The 25,626-nt window shown below is 32.5% G+C and overlaps 1 protein-coding gene and 1 long non-coding RNA gene across 2 annotated transcripts; one reads left to right on the top strand and one right to left on the bottom strand.

Annotated features, from left to right (window-relative positions):
• Positions 1-189: 189 nt before the first annotated feature.
• BRWD3 (bromodomain and WD repeat-containing protein) lies at positions 190-23,773 on the top strand. Its single transcript, XM_074125464.1, has 31 exons — positions 190-541; positions 624-682; positions 754-783; positions 863-922; positions 1,916-2,066; positions 2,211-2,306; positions 3,852-4,012; positions 4,980-5,156; positions 5,344-5,498; positions 5,613-5,762; positions 6,855-7,019; positions 7,698-7,899; positions 7,977-8,192; positions 8,561-8,786; positions 8,862-9,008; positions 9,506-9,644; positions 9,733-9,895; positions 10,038-10,334; positions 10,423-10,632; positions 11,203-11,407; positions 11,511-11,672; positions 15,647-15,891; positions 15,966-16,117; positions 16,217-16,450; positions 17,756-17,936; positions 20,064-20,169; positions 20,397-20,501; positions 21,641-21,790; positions 22,157-22,252; positions 22,341-22,493; positions 22,567-23,773. The coding sequence occupies exons 1-31, from the start codon at positions 511-513 to the stop codon at positions 23,112-23,114; spliced, it is 5,172 nt and encodes a 1,723-aa protein (XP_073981565.1). The 5' UTR covers positions 190-510; the 3' UTR covers positions 23,115-23,773.
• A 1,194-nt stretch (positions 23,774-24,967) lies between these two features.
• On the bottom strand, positions 24,968-25,555 carry LOC141452924 (uncharacterized). The gene is made up of 2 exons (XR_012457681.1): positions 25,416-25,555; positions 24,968-25,261 (listed from the first exon to the last, which is right to left on the bottom strand). It is a non-coding gene; the product is annotated as an uncharacterized lncRNA (long non-coding RNA).
• Positions 25,556-25,626: the final 71 nt, after the last annotated feature.

Genomic DNA, 25,626 nt, shown 5'->3' with positions numbered 1-25,626 from the left:
AATGTAGCTTTACAATAAAATAGTTTCGGTCATTGATTAGTTGAAACGCAGTTGTCGATATCTTCAAATTATAAAATTATATTGATAATTGTATGTGAGCAAACTTATTAAAACTTGAAAATGGGAAATTCAAGTATGTTGGCTTTGGTATTCCTGCGTTCATTCTTATTGTGTGGTGGTGTGCGCGTTTGTGGGTTAGTATGATTTTTGGTAGAAATGATGCTCTCCGAGAGTCGTATTAATCGTATCTTCACTGGCCACCTCTTTTTGTTAAAAAAAATTAAGAATTTGAAAGTGTATTTTTTTGAAAGTAGATAATTTAAGTATTGTGGTTGATCTTCTATCCCAAATAGTGTCGAAGTCATGCCGTTTCAGAGGACTATGAAATATTCCACCATAAAATACTTTTTGAATGTTACTTTATTATTCTTAACAATATTTGATAGTTGTAAATAGTAATAGTGGTATGAATATGAATAATAGCTAGTAGGTTTTCTGTTATTTGCTAGGATGGAGGGTATAACAGACCCTTTAAAGAGAGGTACTTTATATAATCAAATAAATTTTGTTCTACCTTTTTGCTCTTACTGAAACAAAATTAATTGCATGTTGTTATATTTCAGAACTATATTTTCTCGTAGCTAAGTTTTTAGAAAATGGGCCATGTAAGAGAACTGTACAAGTAAGTATGAAGTTTTAAAGTATTATTCTATTCCGTTTCAACATTCTCAACTTAATTAATTTTGTTTTTAGGCTCTTAAAGAAGAATTATTGGAGCATAAGGTAGAAATAGGAAATTCTATTCTTACTTTAAGACTTTATTTTACAGTAATAGTAAAACGTTTGGTTTCTTCTTATACAGATAATTCCTAGTAGACTTGATTGGGAGGGATTCGAACATGAGCAGACATACGAAGACTTTGTAAGTTTTAATTCCTGAATGGTATGTTTTAAAGATAATGGTCAGGTAATTCAGTTTATAATTAATTATTAAAAGGAATATTTTTGCATGCTTATAAATTTAGGAATAGGATGACTTTAAGATCAGAAATTGGTAGCGATTATAATCCAAAAGTACTTTTGTTTTGTCATCAATGTTTCTCTATATAATAACGACTATCCCTAGTTTATTATTTGATTAATATGTATATTTAAGTGTTTTACGTTTGTGAGAACAGTATTATTAAAGTGCTCATAATGTATTCTTTCTTAGCTTTTGTAACAAGCTTATGGTTACATCGAAGGGACATGTATCTTTATAGGTATTCAGCCTACAATTCTAAAATGTTTTTAATAAGCCGCAATAGAATTAGCCCAAGTCACCATTTACCCTTTGTAGGCGCTCTTCCAAGTACAAAAAAGCTTATGTTTAGATCCGAAAAATTAGAGAACTCGTTTTTGGTACACTAGAGATCTAATCTAGTAGTGGTGATCGAAGTAAAAGTTTGTTAAAACTGTTGGTAGAGGTATATGTTGCAGCTTGCAGATAACAAGTTTAGACTAATGCTTTCTTAAGTTAGTAGTAAAAGAGGTATTGGTTGGTTGTTCCTCCAAAAGAATCTTTACATTTAATGCAAGTTTATTTTTAAAGCTTAAACGTGCTTAGCTTATTCACAAGTTGCTGAAAGTAAATGAATACTTGCTTAAAAATTAAAAAGCGTGTTTATTCAATTAAAATCTCAAGCAAATTTGCCAAGTTAGAGTTTAAAATTAAGTAGGTAAGCACAAGTTTTACTTTTTATTGAAAATGAAAGAAAATTTTGAGATGCACACTGTACGAATAGGAAAGTCGACTATCCCTTAGATTCAGGCATTTTCTAAGGACCATTCTAGTTAACGAAGGATTTTTTGTTTGGTATTTCTTTTATGAACAATAAAAATAGCTTTAGAATTAAAATATTTAACAAATTCACAGGCCAGTCGATATGGTCATATCAGACCTAGTCACCTTTATGAAATGTGCCTTAGACTTGGACCTCTCTTAGATAAGGAAGTGGTACCTGGTGTCACAGGAATTAAATCAATTTTAGGTGCTGGTAGACATTCTATGCTTCGTACATCGAAAGGTAGGTTATATTTACTCTGAATCATGTTTTAATTATTTTCAAGATTCAAATAATAGTAAATACTTCTTTGTCTTTGCTCTTTCTTGAAAATGATGTATTATATATTAAAATATTAGGTTCTAAATTTGAATAATATTTTTGCAGATACAGATAAGAAATATCTTAATTTATCCTATTTTATTACAAGAAAACATAGTGCCTCTCTTTATAGTCCTATATCATGCCATCATCATAATATCGGTTAGTATGTTTATATATATTTTTAATTATATTTTTCCTTAAAAGAAACTTAATGCAAGAACAGTATTAAGTGCTTCCAATTAGATGACCTTAACTATTTTAAGTGAACTTGCTTTAAGTACGGCATTTTAGACCAAAAAGTTCGTTAGGCGCAGTTAAGGCCGATAAATAAATCGCTGTGACTTTATTATTTATCGCGCCTTGGACCAACAGACCAACAAAGAAATTAAATTCTAAATGTAACAATTTCACATCAACACAAAATTTTGTGTTCCTTACAGTTCCTATTCTGAAAAAACCTAGCGATGCTTGTAATTTTATTATCGAAATGATAATTGAATGATAATAACGGTTATAGAAATATTTTACCAGCATTTTTACCATTTTACAATATTTATTTTACCATTATCATTTTATTTTACCATTTTTTATAGAAAATATTTTTGTTGTTTAACTCGAACATAAAATTCGACCTTGCAACATTTGGTATAATTTAAATTAAATTACTTGTTTTAGTTGCTGAAGTTTTCAGTACCCCCTACTTTAGAGAAAATACGAATAAATATTTTATAACAATAGTAACCAGAGCTTATTTATTAAAAATTCTGGATGGAACTCTCATCTTACATTTTCTGATTGTAATGATCAACATTTTAAATCTTTTTTTTTTTCGTCAAACCTGACATTTTACTATATGATTAGAGTATTCTGATAGTGTTATTAACGTGATAGACCTTTATAAAATTAGTGTCAATACAAATATGAAGTTAGTCATTCAGAATGGTTTACGAAATAACATTTAAAACAATTTATACTTACAGTTAACCAATTTTATTACATTCGGAATTTCAGCATAAATGGAATTTAATTCTTGTTGCAATAGTAACTACAACAAATACTACAGCTGCACTTCAAAAAGCTAATGTTATCCCATGCTCGGAACTTTCTATGGGAAATTTTTTCGGAAAATGTTCTAAATTTACCTAGAACAAAAAAAAAAAAATCATTAGAGCCATTTTTGACGAAATTGCGTGAAGATAAAACAACTGAAAATTAGACCGAGTAACATGGCTGGCTAATGACCAGTTTTGATAGTCCGTTTATTGGCTGGCATTTAAACGCACTTTTCTTACATTTTCCGTTTTTGAGTTATGCAGCCCGCAGCATATACACACACAAATATTCGCGCGGACCAATCTGTAATAACCTTTGTTGCGGTGAAACATTGAATGTGAAAATCTTTTTGAAAATTACTTCCTCTTACGAATAATATTTTAAGGATGATTAACTTTTTACTTCCATGAACGCAAAATCAGACTGTCGTGTTAGTGATTAAAAAATATTCATACCTACGTACTACCCACTCTGAGGCGCTACGGTCCTACAAGAACCACGGCCACTTTCACTAATTTTTGCCATTCCGACCTAGCGCGGGCTTTCCTTCTCCAATTTCAGTTCTCATTTAAAAAGTTCTCAACTTTATTTCCTAATTGTCAATACCTAGCATTTTCTTCGATTTTTATTTTTTTTATTCTATTTCATTAGTACAAGTATTATATGGAAGGGAAATCTCTGGTCCAAGTAGCAGACGTCATGCTGTTAGTACAAGATTATATACAAGGACTCATTTATTAAATAGAACTTTAGGACATTTGTCGGCAGTGTATTGTCTTCTGTATGATCGCACTGGCAAGTTTATTGTTACGGTAAGATTTTTTTTTTAATAATCAATAAATTATCTCAAAAAAAATTGATCTTAAAGTAAGTACGCTATTTTGACAAATGTGCTTGTCCTTTCTTGATAACAAAACTTTTTATTTTTTTTTAAATATCTGAGTCACATTTTATATCAAGAGACATCTTTTGCTGGCATTTGTGCCAACAGTGACTTTGTTCCCTATCTGGATTCTGATAAAATCCGAACCAGTATTTGACGTTAGAAGAGATAATAATTTAGCTATCGTTAGTATGGAAACATTTCTTGGGTAATGAATTCATCTAAGAAATAACTTCCCATTAAGAATTTGCTCAGAATTTCTTAGTAAAATATTTGTGACAAAATATGAAGAACCATATTCATTATATAGTTCTTCAAATGCTGGTATACACATATACGGTAACCGAATTAGTCCAGTAAGATTAAGGACATCTAATTCATAAGTAAACCAGAAAACCCTGCAAGATAATAAAAATAGTAATAATTTAAATCTGAAATGACTATCCGATGGTCGCGGGTCCAAAATTCATGCTCCTATTCATTAAAAATTTGCTTTTTCTAGAAGACTCCACTTTTCACAACCAGGGAAGGACGGTGTATTCTTTGATCAGAAGATATTGTCAGAAATGCTCCGGGCGCCTTCTAGATACTAACTTATTATTATAGGTTTATCCTAATATAAATGTGTTTACTAAAATAAATGCAGTTTTTTCCCGGTTATTTACCTTATAAAATAAAAACCTCTTAATAATATTAAATTGCATCGTTTGAACCTGTTCATTCAATTAAATACTATTTAAAATGTATGGTTGATGGTTAAGCTTTTCAAAACAAGCATAGATAAAAGATATTGAATATTTTATGTCTGCGTTAAAACTTGTTAGATTGTTATAAATTATGGATGTTTTTATTTAAAAAAGGACCAATAATTAAAAATAATTATTTGTTCATTTTAGGGGGCTGATGATTTATTGATTAAAGTATGGAGTGCGGTTGACGGCAGACTTTTAAGTACTTTTCGTGGAGCATCAGCTGAAATTACAGATATTGCTATAAATTTAGAAAACACTCTTTTAGCAGCAGGTAGTCTGGATAAGATTATTAGAGTGTGGTGTCTTCAGACTTCGTTTCCTGTGAGTTTTAAAATTGTTTTGTTTAGGGTAAAATTCTTTATTCGCTGAACGATTGTGTATCGAATTGTGTGTATTTGCACAAAAAAAAAAAAATAATAATAATAATAAATACAAAATAATAAGAGATATTTTTTATTCAACTTTTTGATAGATTTAACCAGATTTTTCGCATTATTTTGGGCTCTAGGTTGCTGTATTATCTGGCCATACTGGCTCCATTACTGCCGTTAATTTTTGTCCAATCCCTATAAATGATGTATCTTATCTCGTATCTACTAGTTCAGATGGTTCTGTTGCCTTCTGGAGTTTCAATTTGAACCAGGATGAACCCGCAATCTTTCAGTAAGAATTTTTCTCTCAGTTGAATGGATTTTATTGCGATATTAAAACTAACTAGAATTTAATATTATTACTAAAATATGAAAATTGTAAAATAATAAAAATATATTTATTCAGATCAAAGCCACTTCAATATAATGAAAAAATGAGGCCTGGTCAGGCGCAAATGTTATGTGCTAGATTTTCAAATGGTGGAATGTTTCTGGCAACTGGGAGTGCTGACCATTATGTCCGAATTTATTGTATGCACGGAGAACAACCGCAGAGGTATTTGTTTTTGTAAAATTTTCGTTAATAATAATAATAATTATTATTATTATATTTTATTTCAAATATGCAACATTGTGCAATTTTTAGTATTGATCCATTTATTGAGCGCTGCTCATATTAAGTACAATTCCAACAAAACATACTGAGGACTTAAATAATACCATGTTTAATTACTTTTTATTAAACTTTTTCTCCAAAAATGTTTCACTGTTCAATAATATTGTAAATAAATCAAACACCATGTGTCTAATCTCCCTCATTGGTCAGCAAGTGCAGTATGAGTCGGAAATATACTTGAAATTAAATTCATATCACCAAATTGACAATGGATGAAAACCCGAAACAGATCCGAAAAAAAAATGCGTGCTACGACAAACAAAATCATCTGTATTATCCAGCTCTGTGAAGGTAACCTCATTGTGAACGAACTTACACATGATCTAAATCAATTCTTACTAATCAATAATTTGCTTCTTGTGCTCTTTGCTTATTTTGGTAATGTCACACTTTTAGTTGACGATTTCAGGCAGACAGAAACCTTAGTACCAGAAGTCATAACAAAACGAAGGACAAGAAAGGACGAGAATTAGTTCCCTCTGTGATTTTTCTACTATTAGTTATTTTGCTCTCTCTCCTTTTCACGCGCTCGCGCATACACACACGCACACATATATATAATTTTGGTTACAATTATATATATAATTAGTATATATGTTATAATTATTAAGATATCTAGCTTCATACGAAGTACAAATGAATACCAACGTTTCAAAGATCCGTCCATTTAGGACATCAATATGTTTTGTTCTGTATATTATAATTAATTTGTTTATTTTTGGCTTCTTTGTATCTTGTATGATTATTGACTATTAAACCTAGGCTAGACTCCAGCTTTTATAAAAATTGTATTTTTAAAAAAAAAGCAAATAAAATTTATTAATTATTTTATTAAGATATCTATAATTTTTGGTTGAAATTATGGTGATGAATTTGAGAATGCGAGTAATTTTTTCATTCAGGATTTTTTGCTGAATTTCCAGGCCTTATAAGTTTGGGATTTTCTAATTTTTGATCTTATTATGTCTTTAGGATAATGGAAATGGAGAAACATACCGACCGGGTTGACAGTATACAATGGGCTAATAGAAGTCTTCAGTTTATTTCAGGAAGTAAAGATGGCACAGCTGTAATTTGGAAGTATAAAGCACAAAATTGGATTACTAAGCATTTAATTATGAACACAGCTCATATAGGGTATCTTATAATTTGTATAAATTTCTTTATTCGATTTTTAGAATAGAAAATGTTTATTATTAATGATATATAGCAAACCCAACGAATTCATATTGCTGCCATTTTTTGACAAGTATAAAAAATCCTAAGAATATTTGTTCTTTATCTTAGTGCAACGTCAAATAGTTAATAGTCAATAGTTGTTTATTAAACCACAATTACAATTTATAAAGGGATTTATTTTTTGTTTAGGTTTTCGTGGACACTGTTAAAAATAAAACGGTTTGATATTAGTAACGATTCTCGGGGCGGGTCCTATTTCCCACGGCACTATAACCTGAAGGCTTGAAGTTTAACGTAAACTGATTTATAACTGGTTGATTGAGATTGTAGTAAACTTCTTCCCAACTCTCGAAGTATTCTTCCATATTCCACATCAACTTCTTGAGTTTCAATACCAGAGTTTATTTTCTCCACCATATCTTTTTTTCCTTTTATACACTTTTTCTTCGTCTTATTTTTCTCCAGGAAATTGCTTATCTTAGAGTTTATGAAAGTTTTGATTTGGCCCCATCATACATTTACTTCACAATTTACTCCTACGTTAACAATTTGAAGTAAATGTAATTGCCTTGGACATTATTGGACTAGATTAGTATTGTAATTTTAGATTATTACTAAAATATTATTCTTTTCCAGGCAAAAACCTTCTGCTGAAGATAGTAAAGTTAAATTGAAGGTTACAATGGTGTGTTGGACGGCAGATGATTTCTATGTTATCACAGCTGTATCTGATAACACTTTGAAAGTTTGGTCGCCTTCCACGGGTAAATTATTAAGTGTTTTGAATTCGCATAAGGATGAAGTGTATGTTCTAGAAAGTCATCCGTTGGATTCTAGGGTATATTCATCAATAGAACATTGTTGTGATTTAAATTAAATTGAGTAATATTTAAATAATATTCGTATTTTATGAAGGTATTAATGAGCGCCGGTCACGATGGTGTTCTTTATTTATGGGATCTATTGAATGGTGAATCACTTGCGATGTTTCACAATCATATTGAAGGACAAGGAAGTTGTGCTTTATTTGACGCCAAATGGTCTCCAGATGGTACAATGATAGCCGCAGCAGATTCCCATGGTCATTTACTAATGTTTGGAATATCAGCCTATAATAATAAAATGAAAGAGGTATGTATATTTTGATTAAACGAAATATTGAAATAATATACTGAGCTACAGTATAAATAGTCGTTCACTACAGGAATTGTCATTGAAATTAAAACAACAGCAGGAAATAGGTGTTAATGGCCCAGTTACGAAAAAAACAAGAACTATATAAAGAGTATGGTGGCAGGTTTAGTTTATGTTTGCGGGCTAGTAATTGGGAGTTCGAGTCCCACCAAAAAAAAAATTGTGCTTTTGCTGCTATCCATTTACCTTATTGGAAGTTCGACGTTAAGTCCCGCGTAAAAAATTAGACAACTACTTTATTCATTTTAATTATACATTATTCCAAGTAGTGTCATTGCTTACACCGATTTTTTTTTTATATATAGCTTCCTAAAGAGTTATTCTTTCATACTGATTATCGACCACTAGTGAGGGATGCCCAAAATAATGTATTGGATGAACAGACTCAGGTTCCACCACATTTGATGCCACCACCTTTTTTGGTAGATATTGATGGAAACCCATATCCGCCAGAACTTCAAAAGCTTGTTCCTGGACGCGAGCACTGTTCAAGTGATCAACTTATACCAAATATAATCTACAATGCTGGAGGTATTGCGAAAAGAAAATAACCAGGTTTATAAATAAAATATTTGCTCGATATTCAACTTAATAATGATTTTTTAGGGCAGCAAGAAGTCATCCAAAGTGTGGGAGAAAATAGTCATAATATTATTGATATTTTTGAAGAACTTGTACATCGTTCAGTTGGAAATCGTAACCATCGTAGAGTCGGTCTTCTTGATCAGAGACATCCCTCTCAACCACGATCTAGTAACTTTTTTACGATTATTATTATTATTATTATTATTATTGCAGTTGTATAAGGGTTGACCGTCAAAAACTGCACGAAAGAGCGTTATGCAGAAAAACACCTAACTTTGACAATTGTTTTCTCTTTTTCTGTTAAAGTAAATTCTCAAATTTTTTAGGTACTGCCTCCTCCATACTTCTCTTTCAGTAGCCATCTTCTTCCCACCAATTGGTAGTCTTGCATTCTATATCTTTCTTTAATTTACTTAGTGACACTCCCCTAAAACGTTATAAATGTTTTATAAAAGATACTTACGTAAAAGACAAATACTGTTATTGACGTTAGGGCGACTTAAGAATTTTAAAAGCTCATAAATATAAAATATTTAACAAGATTAGTATTGATTTATCTGTATAGTTTATATAAGTGTGATAAACTTAAAATGATCATGAGAACTTAAAAAATATTTTACTTTGAAAAGCGACAAAGTTCTTTAATGATGTAAATTTCTTTAAAGGGTGGATTGCACATAGGGGGAATGTTGAAGGGGTGAGGCAGTCAAGTGGAAATTGGCAAAGGGATGGTATGGATTGGAAACAAGGTGTTCTAATATCACCTTTAAGCCAGGGCATGCTCTTGGATCTTAAAAATAGAATGTGAGTTAATAAAGTATTCGAACTATCCCGTAAAAAGTTTGTTATAACAAAATAGAAGTTTTATTGATATTGGTTTTTGATATTTCAGAAGTTTAATCGCTTCTATAGAGTTGGAAGAATACCGTAGAGAAACAGAGCGAAGTCCAGAAATTGTTCCTGAAGTTTCAGAAGTACAATCAAATAAAAAACCTCGCAGACGGCATCTTCATGCTTACCGTACGAGATCAGCTAGAGAACAAATCCAGCAAGAGGTTTGTACTGTACACCTAAATGAGTACGAAACCTGAATTAAAAATATAAATCAGACATCATTTATTGCTTTCTAAAATTTGCTCCGTTTAAATTAAGTTTTTTGTATTTTGTTTGTTTATTTATTTATTTTTCATGTTTCAGAACGAAGCGGAAGAAGTGGAAAGTTCTTCTAGTCAGGGTGAAAGCAGTGATTCTAGCGCACATTCAGTAGATATGGGCTCACTCTCAACTTCGAGTGAAACATCAAGTACTGAATATTCAGACTGGGTAGCTGACCATGGTGTCAATTTGGAACCGCCTCAGCGAAACCGAAGGAGGAGAAAACGAAAATCACCTCCTTCAACCACAAAACCTGTGATAAAGAAGCCACCTCAGATAAATAGTGTTAACAACAATATCGTCATCAATAACAACGTTAATAATAACAGCAATAATACTGTACGCTTGATTGTCCTCAGTACTACATATTGCATGTAAAATATTGCAATTGGAAGCTACTTCGTTTTAAATATTTATATTATTATAGAGTTTACATCAAGAAATACCAGAAGTATACCGCCCGTCGGAATGGCTTTCAGAAGTGATTCCAAAAAAATTTCCATACTATCCACAAATGGGAGACGAAGTAATGTTTTTTACACAAGGTTACGAGCTATATTTAAGAGCTGTTTGTGAGAAAAAGGTGTACGAGGTTGCTAAATCACAATTTAAACCGTGGGGAAAACTTATTCTAAATGTAAGTATCTCACAATTGAGATTAATATTTTCTTTTAATATTATCTACTTTAAGAAAAATAAATAAAAGTAGTAAATAAAAATTCCATCTTCCTCCTGAAGTGGGTAATGATGGGATAGAAGCCTGTAAAAACCTCAGAATACCATGGAAACTGACAATAGTTTAGAAGTATCATTTTTCTGAGAAAAGTCACGAAGAATTACTTCTGAGAGGTTTCGAGTAGATTGGGATCAAATGTGGTAATGGGCTAAATGTATATAGCAAAAAAATAGTGTGGTATAAAAAGTGTGTGATTCCCTTCAGGGTGTTATTAAAGTAGTAAAACAATGTAAAAACGGTATGATACATAATAAATATTATAATAATTGTAATTCCTAAATAATTATAAAATAATTCTGTTCAACCATAAGCAGATTGATAGAAATAGAATGGTGGCGCTGATATCGATGCATTAATGCTAGTTAATGCCTAGAAGTCGATGCGCCCACCCAAAAAAGGTGTGGGATTCATGTTAACAACTGTAAATTACAGAAGTATTATATATTATAATTATTTGAATTTGTTAAACAGGAGCCAGAATTAGTTAAAGTTATAGGCATAAAATATGAATTAAGACCTCCGAGATTGTGTTGTTTACGACTAGCAGTTATGAAGGAAAATGGAAAATTGACTGGTGATCGGTTTACAATAAAATATCACGATGTTCCAGATGTTATAGATTTTTTTCTGCTGAAACAAACTTACGACATTGCGATGCAGAGAAAATGGAAAGTCGGTGAGTTTATTGTTAATATTTTTACTATTCAATATGTAAGAATATTTTATTCTATTTGATTTCTTTGGATTTACGTCATTTTGTATTTATTTAATTTTTTTAGGAGATAGGTTCCGTAGTATGATAGACGACGGATGGTGGTGGGGTACGATAGAATCTCGGCGGCCCCATTCAAATTCTGCTTTCCTTTGCCATCGAATTAGATGGGACAATGGTGAATGTGAAGCTATGAGTCCGTGGGACATGGAGCCTGTTGACATGACTCGTAAGTTTTCTTGTGTCTAAAATAATAAAAATAATAGTACTGTTGAAGAGTTGGTTGAACTTTGAATTCTTAGAATATTTCACAGCTTTTAGGCAAAAAATATTTCACTACTTTTAAACTATAACTTAATTTTTATTTTATTTTAATTAGTCATAACCGTATTGTGCACGAAGTTAGTAATGATAATGGTTGTAGGCTAATTGATTTTGCTACAGACAAAACACTAAGTGTGGTAAGTACCAGCTTCCCACATAAAAGAATCCATCTACAAACCTGGATATCACCAGATGGGGTTACCCGCAATCAGATAGATCATATCCTTATTGATGCTCGACATGCAACGAATATTCAAGATGTGAGGAGTTATAGAGGAGCCGACATCGACTCGGATCATTTGCTAGTGAGAGCCAAGCTAAAACAAAAAGTGGCAATAAGAACGCAGGGAAAAGGAGTTAAAAGAAGATTATATAATTCCGAAAGACTGAGATTAGAGGCGGAAAGAGAAGCGTTTCGGAACAAATGTGAGGAACTATTGAAAGAAAATGTGCCAACTAGTGAAGCGATTGAAGGTAGATGGAAATGGATTAAGGAAAGTATGCAAAGGGCTGCAGAAGAGACATTGGGATTAAAAAGGAAAGGGGCTCGGAATGGATGGTATGATGAGGAAGTGGAAGAGGTGTTAAAACGCAGAAACGAAGCTAGACAGAGAATGTTGGTGAGAAGGACAAGGGCCAGTGCGCAAGAGTATAGAAGGGAAAGAGCGAAAGCAAGATTGCTGTGCCGAAAGAAGAAAAGGGAACTTGAAAGGAGTTTAGTAGAACAAATGCAATTAGATTTCGACCAAAAGAGGGGAAGGAAATTTTACAAGGCTGTGAAGAACATAAAAGATGGATACCAACCAAGGACGGGCTGTATAGAGAGTGCAGAAGGAAGATTGATGGCCGGAAAGGAGGAGGTAATAAATAGGTGGAAGGAATACTTCCAAGAAGTTTTGAACAGCCAGGGGGGGCTAGTGTTAGAAGAAGAAGATATAGCACTGGATGATGATGCCGAACCCCCGTCGATGGAGGATTTTGATAATGTAGTTGAGACCTTGAAGGCGAACAAAGCACCTGGTGAGGACAGCATTGAGGCAGAGATGGTAAAACTAGGAGGGGATCGGATCAGGAAGGAGATATACGATCTTATACTGGAAGTATGGTTAGAAGAAAGAATGCCTCGGGAGTGGGCTTCAGCTATGATCTTCCCCATTCATAAGAAAGGAAACCGGCTAAAATGCAGCAACTATCGCGGAATTTCTCTGCTGAGCGTGGTTTATAAAATACTTGCAACCTTGATTACAGAGAGAGTATCAATAGTGGCAGAAAGGGTGCTAGGGGAATACCAGTGTGGTTTTAGGAAGGGCAGGTCTACAACGGATCATATATTCACAATGAGAATGGTGCTAGAAAGTTTCTATGAAAATAATCTGGATTTGCATCAACTATATGTGGATTTCAGAATGGCATATGATTCTGTATCTCGTACTGGACTAATTAGAGGTATGAAACTACTAGGGGTCCCATTTAAGATTATCAGGCTTGTGCGCATGACTCTAAATCAAACATCAGCAAAAGTGGTTATCCAGGGAGAAGTGTCGACAAAATTCGGAGTGAACGTGGGTTTAAGACAAGGAGACCCGGTGTCTCCGGTGTTATTTAATCTGGTACTAGAGATGGCATTAAGAAGAGTTACCAGCAACCCAGGCGGGACCATCTATAACCGGATGACACAGCACTTGGCGTATGCTGATGACGTGGTAATAATCGCGAGATCAGTTACAGAGCTAAAGAAAGAATTCTTGGAACTGGAGGAGGGTACGGCTATGTGTGGACTGCGGGTCCATGAAGAAAAAACTAAGTATATGGTGACCACAAGAAATGGAAGAAGGCTCTGCGACCTCGAGGTCGGGCAACACCGTTTCGAAGGAGTGGGGGCTTTCAAGTATCTTGGAACTACCCTCACATCCAAGAATGAGGTAGGCCAGGACATTAGGAGCAGACTGACGGCAGGAAACAAGTGCCTGGGTGCTCTGAAAAGAACGCTCCGGAAAAAAGATGTTTCCAGGAAGGCCAAGATCACCATATACAAAACAGTGATTAGACCTGTAGTGATGTACGGGTCGGAGACTTGGACCCTGACAGTGGCAGAGGAAGCCAGATTGGACTGTTGGGAGAGGAAAGTGCTACGATGCCTATTCGGCCCAGTGAGCGAAGACGGGGTTTTCCGGATTCGGAAAAACACGGAGCTATACCAACTGTTCGGAGAGGACACCTTGGTTTCATGTGTAAAATTGAGAAGGCTCCAGTGGTTGGGTCACCTGCACCGGATGGAGAGGGAGAGATGGCCCCGCAAAATATATGAGGGACATCCTGGAGGGAGAAGGCCAAGGGGTCGCCCGAGGCTGCGCTGGCTGCAGGATGTGGAGGCAGACCTCCAAAGACTCCGTATTGGGCAGTGGAGGAGGAAAGTTGGGGATCGTTCCGAGTGGAGAGATTTGTTGATGGAGGCCAAGGCCCTTATTGGGCTGTAGCGCCAATGATTAGATTAGATTAGATAACCGTATTGAGGTTTGAAAAATTGGTCAAGATTAGTTCGCCTATTCTTAATCATTCAAGTAATTTATGCTAATAGAAAAACACTTCTAAAAGTTTACAGGTGGAAAATTGTTGTCTAAGCATGAAAGATAAAAATTTAAGCGCGGACCATGATATGCTATTAAGGCCGTTTTCAAGGTTTTCACAGAACAACACAAACATCTATTCAGTTGAGCAGCCCTTCCAGTTTGCTGATATTGTCCTTCCGGATTTCCGTTATATACCGGTATTACCGGTTTCCGTGATAACACCGATTTGAAATATACATTTTGGCTTTTTGAAAGTTATGCTGACTACTCGCATACAATTTTAAAAATCACTTTTTCGAACTTAGGATTCATCAAAACAGATATCTATAGATATATGTATAGAAGAAAACTCATAAAAAAAACCTGCTGCTTTCTTTAGTATAAAAGTAGAAATATGTAAGTCAATATAATAAAACATTAATAGAGTCACATAACAATTTGGTAATCGTTTTATTCAAACTAGTGGTCATATGGGTCATGCTTTTTACTGACGTGAGTCCAGTCATCAGAAACTTAGCGATACTGTGGTATAAGCATTATAAAATAACCTCAAGAAAGGTTACTTTCTTTTTACTATTATAATTCTGTTAGGAGCTGTGGAATCAATTAGAAGAATTAAGAATAAAATGTAAATTACCTTTTTTTTTATCAAGTAGGTAATTATAACTAGACATTATTATATGTCAACAGTTTAATATAGCTTAAAATATAAAGTACTTAGAAGTACTAAAGGAAGTAGTAGTAAAATACTTAGAAGTAAAGCTCTGAGGCTTCAAGTGCGCTTTGATCCTCTGAATTATATAGCTATGGCTAGTTAGGATCAGAGAGAGCTCGGGTTCAGGTTAAGAACCATTCAAAGACATATTATTGCTTGTGTTTGAAATTTTGCATGCAGTTAATCTAAAGGTATGCCAATGGTTGCCTGGAGCCAAGAAGTACAAATATCTTTTGAATGTTCGCCTCTTCGGACTCCTGTGGTGTCCCCTTTTTCAGGAACTCGGGTAGAAAATATGGAGTGGAACACTAAAGGTTATATCAGATGAAACGTCGAACTTTCCAAAAAAAATTTGTTATAAGTCCTAGACAACCATTCCCTAATGGATTGCAAAAATGGAGGATTTGAAACCGATTTATCAGTTATTTCATGGAGGTTTCTGAAAGCTTAGACGCCATTCTTTTCTCAAAATATATAATTCTTTGTATTACTTTTTACTAATTTTTAATAACATTTTCTGAAAAAACTTTTCATCTTATTTTTGTTAAAATAAATGTTGATTTATATATATATAAATAATTGTAATGATTGAAGGTGAACCAGAGCATGGAGCTTCAGTTCCGGTTTTACCAGAAGAAATAGCAGCTATATTATACCATCCTCGAGGTGACGAATGGCCTGGAGGTGACCGTGAGTCAGCTTGTCATAGAATTTTGTCCGGGTTGGAGGAAATTATGGGTTTATCAGTAGCGGAACCCTTCATTGCTCCAGTCGATATCAATATCTATCCAACCTATTCTTATATAGTGGAATTTCCAATAGATTTGTCTACGATTAAGGTTAATATTCACGAAGCGAGGAAAGTCTGTTAAAAATACGTTTTATTTTAATAATTATTTATTTTTTTACTTAGGCTAGATTTGAAAACAGATTTTATAGACGGGTGACAGCAGCGCAATTTGATATAAGGTATTTAGCAACCAATGCTGAAAAGTTCAATGAACCACACAGTTCCATTGTGAAGCAAGCCAGAATCGTTACAGACTTATGTCTTCGAATTTGCAAGTAAGCTTCAAACCAAAGTAACCAAAACGAAACTGATCCGAACGAATTGTTTTCTAACTTTTCTTCATATTTTTTTGTTTTTTTTTCCTGTATCTTCAGAGACTACTCACTTATTGATGTAACGGTCGCTTATCGTCAACTTTTGGATTCTTATCAAAGTTCGAATAGTGAAACTGAACAAAGTGGTCCATCTACTTCAAACAGACAAAGAGCTGCTGCCAGTCGTTCATTGAGAGCTTTAATGAGATCAAATTCTGACCAATCTGATTGGAAAAGAGATTGTAGACAACTTCTGGATGTATTATTTAATTGTCAGGATTCTGTACCTTTCAGGTTAGATTCTGAATTAAACTTTCTTTTTTTTCTTTTGGAATGTTAACATCCATTCTTTATGTCTGTTATAAATAAAGCCGTAGTTTAGTTTTAATTAATTTAAATTAGTAAATAATAAATAATTAATAAATTTAGATTAATTAAATTTTTACATGCAGTTTTCATTAGAAATAAATGTTAATCCTATTTCATTTGAGACTGAAAGCAAAATCGTACTTTTATTTAAGTAAGTTTTATTGGTTTCTATTTAGTTCCATGTTAGTTTGCGTGGCGGCATAATAAATTACCTCACGCAGTAAGAGCCTTTTTTTGGGGCTACTTTCATAAATATCTGATTAAAGGAAGATTTTAGGGAAGAAGGCTTTTTCAGTGATTGCCAAAGAATGTCTTCAAAATATATTCAATTTGATGGCACTATTGATATCCTTCATCAGGAATTTCTTTGTGGTTTAATAGTGCCCGAAGAAAAGGCAGAAGCAGGGATTTTCTGGGCACTTACGTTGACCGTTGCTAAAAAAGTTTTCTTCTCGTAAATTTTCACTTACCTGATGATTTAATTTTAGGGTTTCACTTACCTGATGATTTAATTTTAGGGTTTCACTTACCTGATGATTTAATTTTAGGGAAGTATGGAGGAGTTGAAAATAAGTGGAATTTCCTTTAAAAACTCAAACAAAAATACTTCAAAATAACTTCAGGATTTATCATTTCCGTAGAAGTATTCGGTTCAATTATATTTGTTCAAAAAGTCAGATTTTTAAGTAAACCAAAGTTAATCTCGCGTAACAACCACATTTATTTTTTGCCAAGATTTTTTATATATGCCCTTTACTCTAGTAATTATTTCTTAACAATTGAGTTAATGATGTACACTTGAGAGATATGGTAGCTCGCCGATTCTCGAGGTAACCGAGTAATAATTTCAAGGAATAGAAAAGAACTAGTCAAATAAAGATAGTAGTTTTGAAGACAATATGATGTAATGACTGGCAATAACACTTAGAAACGAGAGATGTTTACCCTACTAATCTTTGGAAACTGACTGCAATTAAGATTAAGAGAACTTGAAGGGGGAACGGGGTATGGTCAGATGGAATGTCGAACAATAGCTTGTGTCGTTCTAGGCGTGCTAAACAGGAATTTGGCATTGAGTGAGGAGTCCTTTCTTGTAAATATCTTAGAGTGAGATAACGCTATTGGTTGTTTTCTAAACCTTGCTATACCTACTTTTCCAAGTAATAAATTCTAGAATTTATTTGTACCTCTCTTTACATTAAACTAATAATATCCTTCTTTTTATTACAGGGAGCCAGTGGATAGGTTGGAACATCCTGATTATCATAAAATAATAGACACACCAATGGATCTGTGTACAGTGAGAGAGGAATTATACGCTGGAAATTATGCTACACCTTTAGAATTTTGTAAGGATATCAGAATGATTTTCAGCAATTCAAGGAATTACAACACCAACAAAAGATCAAAGGTTAATAATGAAACTGTGAACTTGGTACTCTTCAATGTACCATATATCGTCATTGTCAAACCAATATCTGCTATGTGCACATTTTGGAGATTTCAACATTTTGACTATTATGACTAGTTTACTAACCAAATTTTCGTATAAAAAGACTGCTATGTGACTCTAAGGATTATACGGTGAACTGTGGTGGCTAAAACCAATATGCTATGTGTATTAGCCAGAATATTGTCAAATAAAAACTAAGAAAACTAATGTAATCAAATTAGTTTATGAGCATCTAACCACCAATTTTCAGTCTATCAGACCTGGTAAAAAAGGGTGATCTCTCTGTGAATTATATCAGAGGATTTTTATATAGATCTAATAGTGAAATGTGCTTCAAACTGCGCCATCCACATGATTGTATAATACTTCCTCAACGAAGCCGTCTTCCTCGAGCGTATCCTGAACCTTCAACATAGTATGATAGTATGGAAGTAACTCGATCTAAGTTCAATCAGTTACAGGAACTTAAACCGCTTATTGACCGTGACTACCATCCATTTTACGATTGGTTAAAGTATGTCTGATTAATGCCAGTTTTTTAAATTTTTTTTTCATTCAATAATAATAAAATACCTATGTAAATTAGACATGTTTTTTACTAACTCCTACTATGTACCATTTATATATAATCTGCTATGTGCACAAATTACTCTAATTTGGTAATGAGTAAATTATTACATTTAAATACCTAAAAATCAAATAAAAAATAACATAGAACACATATATAACATTTAATTTAAATTAGTTTTCAGAAATCTGCTTCATATAAAATTTTACAAGAGAACGTTTTTATTCAATACCTTAAAGTTATACCTTTTGCACATAGATATTGGTTTGACAACGACGATTTACTGTTTATGCTGCAAACTATTCATGCTCTAAGGGATACTTTTTTTCAACTTGGCTTTAATTGGTAAAAAAGACGTTTGAGTTAAATGTTATAAAATAAATAATCAGTTTATTTCCTACTCCTGCATACATTTTAAATTTTACGAATATTTCAAATTTATTTCAATAGAAACGTACCTCATAGTATATTGTCAATGAAAGTTACAAAATACGTTCCTATCTATGGTTCCCTTACACAGTGTTTCACTTATATTGGTTTGAATTAATTTCAAAAGCCCTTCTCAGCTCTAGAATCAGATTTTGAAAATGGTAATTACCACATTTAAGACTTCAAACACTCTGCACATGCTAGAAGTTTTTCTTTCCACAAAAACTATTCTATGGAATCGATCATTATCTTAAAATCTGCTTCGATAAGTTGTCGCAGACTTTGTGCCATCTGTGTGTTCCTCCCCCCACCACCAAGTTGCCTCCGAAAAGTTATACTAGTTTTTCTTTCCAAGTTCAATGTGAATAATTTGTTCCATAACTTATTTGAAGTGTTACGGTTTCAGACATTCTTTAACTTAGAAGCACATAATACGGCATAAGAACTTGTAAAATATTTCATAAATAAATTAAAGCTTACTATTGCAGTGAATGAATTCATAAAAATATTTTATAATAAAATATTTTCACTCATTAACAAACCACTGATGTACACATTTCACTAACACACGCCTGGACGTACGGTATGGAACTTGGGGTTCAACAAAACGCTTCAATCTTCAAAGAGTTCAATCTCTTCAGTCGAAAATTCTCCGCACTATCTTTAACGCTCCATTTTGCGTTTCAAATCTAACCATCCACACAGACCTAGAAATTCCGTTTTTGAATCAAGTTGCTCGAACTCGCTGTAAAAACGTTCATCAGAACTTACTCACTCCTTCCAATCCTCTGGTCCGTCACTTATCATCTCGTCACATTCCAGATAATTTTCCTAGGCGATTAATACGCCAGTGGCCTCATGATTGTCTCTCCTTTGAAGAGATTGTTGACCCTGGAGATGACTTAGGGAGTGTTACCGCTGAGTGACTTCTCCCCTCAGTTAGTTAGATGTATTAGTGTTAGTTATTGTCATTGTTAGTAATAGTGCATCTAGCGCTGGTGAGCATACAAAATAAATAATCAAATAGAAATAATGTTGAGAATTAGAGCTGTAATTACATTTATTTGTGACGTCTATGTTCTTTGCAGATTTATGTAATGACGGTGCGTCTGTCAGCCATGGCAGAGGAACATATGAAGAAAATTATACAGAACTGGAAATTAGATTGCAGACGCCAGAGTAGAAAAACTAATGGTATGTATACTAACTTTCCAAGTGTACTAATTACAGCAAAATAAAAGTATAAAAATAAATATGAGACTAAATAGATTTAAGAATTGAAAATAGGTACTACATTTAATGCTATTTGAATTAAATTTCGCTTCAAGTATTTATTCCTTTTTGTGCCTAACGTGAACAAAGTATAGTAAATAAATTTATTATTCATTCATCAAATAAAATTATACTATTTTTTTTTAAAGCTACAAGAACTAGAAGGAAAAGAGTATCCTACGCCGTAGATGGTGCAACTAGCAGCGATGAAGAAAGAGACAGAACTTTTAGTCTTACATATAACAATAATCGGGGTAATAATAAAATAATGAGTTTTTAATTAGTAATCTCCATAACAAATACTTACAGTTTAAAAATTAAAGAATAAGGATTGATTAAAAAACAAAAGGTACACAATTCAGCAAGTACCCAACATTTCATTCATACTTCAGTCCGTAATTATCTAGAAACGTTCGAAAAAGCATGTGATTAATTGACATTTTATTATAATTGATATCATTTTAGTAATTTTACTGCATTAATTTTGATTAGAATTGATTCGATTTCACAGACCCTTATGCTGGCCATTTTCATGAAAAAAATATTTGCTTAGTAAAGAGTAGCTTACCATAATAAGTAAGTCCACATACTACAATGAATTGGCATTCTACCGGACTGACCCCCCTCCATAAGTGCCCTTAATCAAAGTATTCCTGAAAAATGTTTCAAATAAAAGTTATAGAACTAATTGTGAGCTATTATTATACCAAGTTTGAAGAAAATTTGCTTTTTTTTATCTAACGACCACTCTCTGATGAGTGGACGCAATTTAAAAAGCACAACTTTGTCAATGGTTGGATTGTCCTTATCGTGAAAAAAATAATGACCCTTCAAAAAAATCAGTTATAAAAGAGTTGCTGCCACGCCTACAATTATGTTACATTGGAAGACAAAAAATTTTCCTGTCGCCACCGAAAATTACCTTTCGTTTCGGCGCCGAACCAGGTGTTCTTACGATGACTCAACATGATCCCGGTTAATCCGAATCCCAGTTAACCGAGGGCCGGTTAATCGAGGTTGTACTGTAATAATAAAGATTCATCGAGGAGCCAAAATTCTGAATTAAATAACAGTATTACTGGAATATTTACCGCGATTTTCTCGGAACTCATTGGGGGACTTTTTTAAATTTGATATAACTCTAAAACTTGCAGAAACTTTTCATCATATCGTACAAAATATAATCTATCTTCGAAAAAGAGGTATTGTGTAAACTTCCTCACGAAGTTAACATTTTTACATTGAAAGTGTACCACTTTGTATTTTGAGTTTTAATTTAATTTGCTCGCAAAATTCGAAATTTAATGATAATTTGTAACTTTACTTCTTTAAGGAAATGAATCAGTTCACAACTTTTTTTAAAAAAATATATTAATAACATGGTTACTTGCAGGCACTCGAACAAGAAAGAGGGTTGTCTATACTGAGGAACGAGTTTCTAGTAGTGATGAAGTACTATACAATAACGATCAGGCAGGACACTCCAAAATTGTGGCCAGCAGTAGTGACATTTCTGAAAAGAAAATTGTTTCAAGTAGATCCGGTGAGAATGGAAATTTAAAATTGTTAAAAGATTGCAGCAATCCATTCAAAGTCAAATTTAACTGTAAAAGTCTTCTTGGAAAAATTGACAAAAGAAATATCTTTTTAGAGAAAAATATTTTGACCAAACTCAGTGTCAAAATATTAAATAGAAATGTTTTCTTAATGAACACTTAACGATCAAATTAATGATTGCTTAATAATTTCATTGGATTGAATTTTTTAAAATACATTTTGGAGGGTTGTTTCTTTTTCATTTAATTTATTATCGTTATGTTAAATTGCAACTTATAGTCATTTCGACTATTAACATCTTGTTATAACATTCTGTTTTATGTGAGACTAATAATTTTTTCCATTTTTTCAGGGTCGTACTCACTTAGGCAAAAAATAGTGCAGAAAATTGCCAATGATTCAAATAGTGAAGAAAGCTTTAGTCAGCCTTCGGCATCTAATTTAAATGGTATTTAATATTTATGTAGCCTACACGTAGAAATTTTCTGTTGAAAAATATACTTACTCTCAGGATTTCAAAAATTATTTGATTTTAGTGACGCAAAGGAACCAGAATAACATTACTTGTGCCGAAGAGAACATTGAAGCATCATCATCATCATCTTCATCTTCATCATCATCCTCATCATCATCTTCTTCTTCTTCGACTTCATCTTCCAGTTCAAAAGAGGCTAATCCCCCAATTAAATGTAAAAGTCATATCAGTAGTTTTTCTCTTTTGTCTTCACTCTTAAATTTTTGCTTATGAATATTTTTTTTTAGGGACAATGAATGGACACATACGTGTATTACGACCTGTACGTCGTCCAGAAGAAGAAGAAGCTAATGAAATGCCTATAAGTCCTATTCCTGTACAAAATGATTGTGGCAGCGATCTCAATTCTACAAGTTCTTCAAGTAATGAAAATAACAGTGTAAGTCAGGATAATGAATCTGAAGAAGTGTCTGTAGATGTAGTAAATAATCAGAAAATAAGTCAAAAAAGAATTAAATCATCTAGTGATACAGAGTATAGTCAGTGTTCACAACCTTCAAATAGTTTGTCAAATACATTTCAAAGGACGTCGAGACCGAGAAGGGTTATAAAAAGACGGTGTTATGCTCCTGCAAGTGAAAGTGATAGTAGTTGTAATGAAGGTAAAAAGAAAGTAGTGAGACCTAGGCGAACTATTAAAAAGTGTCAGTACAGAGAGAGTATAGAGAGTAGCGATAATAATTCTGTAGATGATGATAAACCAAAGATCAGTATAAGTAGTCGTGGGCGCATAAGAAAAATTACTGCTAGAGCTCGTGCGTTTTTAAGGGACTAACATTACACTTTTTTGTTATGAGTTATCATGCTCAAGTCAATTAAAAATTTGGTACCTAAAAAAGTCATTTTTTTTGTTTTTCGTTTATGAAGTAATTTCATCTTTATTTATATACATATCTTCCAAAATTAAATTATATGTTAATGAAATTTTATAAACCTGGAATTTATTATTTAATTCATCAGAGGCATTTAAAGAATGTCATTGTACATAATAAATAAATTGTACTGGTGTATATAAAATTGTATTGATTATGTTACTAGTCAAACTTTAAGTTGTGGACTATTTTAGCTGAAGAAGATTATTAAATATCTAAGTTGTCAGAAAATATAAATTGTTACTTACATTGTCCTTCCTAGTTCCCAGGTTATTTCGGGAAAGAAACATTAATGTAAAAATTGCAATATTTATTTTGTATCTACATATATGAAATCTAATTATTGTAACAAGATTTTTTTTTGTCTATTACTTCCTTTGGAGTTAACAAAATTATAGATTAACTAATAAGTTCGACTTTACAAGTGGAGTGTCTTAAAAAGTATTATATTTTGTTTCTTTAATAGAAGTCTGCCTCATTTAATTAATTTTAAAGCAGTAAACTTGAAAAAAAGAATAGTTGAGGTATTTAATTTTTCAATAAATATTGGTTTCATACTTAATGTTTATTCTTTAAACTTTATTTAAAATATTTTAAATTTTACCAAAATTAAATGCAGTTTTGTTTTGTTTTTTCTCTAAGGAATTAGAGAAAAATAATGGGCTATTTTTTGTACTAAAAAAACGCAAGAACTGTAAAAATTTGTAAAGACAGACCACCACAACGTAATCAAAATGTATAATTCAGCAAAAATACATTCTACTTTCCTCTCCGAGAGAAGTCAATGTTATTTCCCGCTCTGTAATCAAGCTGTTTTTATGGGGGAAAAAAATGCAAGTTTGATTACTATTATTTAGTTTTACTTTTGCACCAAGTAAAAGAAGTATATACATTCGAATCAAATTCTAGGAATTGAGTTTACACTTTAAACGCCGAAATTAGACAAAATCTTTATGGACAATAGAACTTGGATTCAACATCACTTATTGATAAAAATTAGTACCCGTATTAACTATTTTTTATTCTTTTCATTTTTGAAAGAAACCAGTTAGCTTATGATGTTTTTTTAGAACCATGGTTCCTTTGGGCTCTCTCCAAAGAAAAGTAATAGCTACAAGTTATAGATTCCTTTGTAGGTGAAATAAATTATTTCAATGAACCTGTTAGTTACTAGCTAAAGATAATCATCTTGGGCAACTATTATTAATTTACATTATGCGTAATATTTATTGCAATACATAAAGAAGCATGCAGCGGAGAACAACGGCAGTAAACGTTGAAGATGTAGACTGTCTACATAAATAGAACCTTACACCAGGATCTAATAAAATAACTCTACGACATAATGTGAAGAAGTAAATAAAATTGTTGGGGTAAATGCAATTAATTGGATTTAAAATTTATTTTAATGTGTATATTTTTTTAGTTTGTGCTCTACTGGGTGTATATTTATTTTTAAAAATTGCTTTATTGTATTTATTTAATATTATTTCTTTACTTCAGTTTATCTCCCAATCAATCTTGTAATCTACGTACATATGTATGTATGTATATTGATGATTCAGAATGTTCGGTTATGACCATTCTGCATATGTACATGAACTTAGCCGTTTATTTGCTTCAGCAAGCAGTTATTATACTGAATATTTATGTTGTGCAACAAAATTGTGTAAGATTAAAGCAGAAGGGAATAGGCGAGGTAAGTTGATAAGGGTTCGCAAGGTTCAACGCAAGTTGCTAGTCCTTATACAGAACATTTACCAAAAAAAAATGATTATAGTTTATTTATAATGTTGTTCACTACTACAATTTTGTTCATTATACACATATTGGTTTATAACTTTTCAATAAACTTCCTATTTCTAAGGTAAGACTCAAACGCTGATTGTTAAGATCCAGGTTACTGAAAGTACATTAGTATATGTACGTTTCTTACCCCAACATAATTGGACTCATTTCTTGCCATCAGCTTATTATTCAATAATGATATAATACTTTGCTAGCATTTTGATATCAGATTAATATCATTTATACACTGTAGTTGTATGCACTAAAATTTCAATATTTGAGTTAAATTTAAAAAGAGCTATCTTATCTAGCAGGGAAGTAAGAAGAATTTCTGTTATTAAGTTCTTAAATTAATTTCTCAAATTACATGGTATGTGATTTAATGTAGATATAAAACTAGTGAGTATTTTTAATACCTTTATCAAATAATTATGAAAATTGACTTGGAAAACCAATTGCTAGAAAATATCAAATCCGAGATTTCTAGTATTAAGTATACGACAAAAAAAAATGGTCCTTTAACGATCGTTGTTTCAAAATTAATCTATCGTTTAAGGTAAATAGCTACATATGATCATCAGAGCATGTGTTTTTTACGTTACTATAGTGACAGTGTTTTGTGTTGAT

This window comes from Rhodnius prolixus, unplaced genomic scaffold (genome assembly GCF_049639745.1).
Source record: "Rhodnius prolixus isolate KJV_2025 unplaced genomic scaffold, Rpr scaffold_3, whole genome shotgun sequence".
NCBI classification, from domain to species: Eukaryota; Metazoa; Arthropoda; class Insecta; order Hemiptera; family Reduviidae; genus Rhodnius; species Rhodnius prolixus.
Note: the sequence above shows the minus strand (reverse complement) of the source record. Positions and strands in the feature narration are given on the sequence as shown.

Coding starts and splice junctions, on each gene's coding strand:
- BRWD3 (XM_074125464.1), top strand. CDS start 511: ATGGAGGGTATAACAGACCCTTTAAAGAGAG. Junction 11,408..11,510: donor GCAGAGAAAATGGAAAGTCG/GTGAGTTTATTG, acceptor TAATTTTTTTAG/GAGATAGGTTCCGTAGTATG. Junction 17,937..20,063: donor ACACCAACAAAAGATCAAAG/GTTAATAATGAA, acceptor TGTTCTTTGCAG/ATTTATGTAATGACGGTGCG.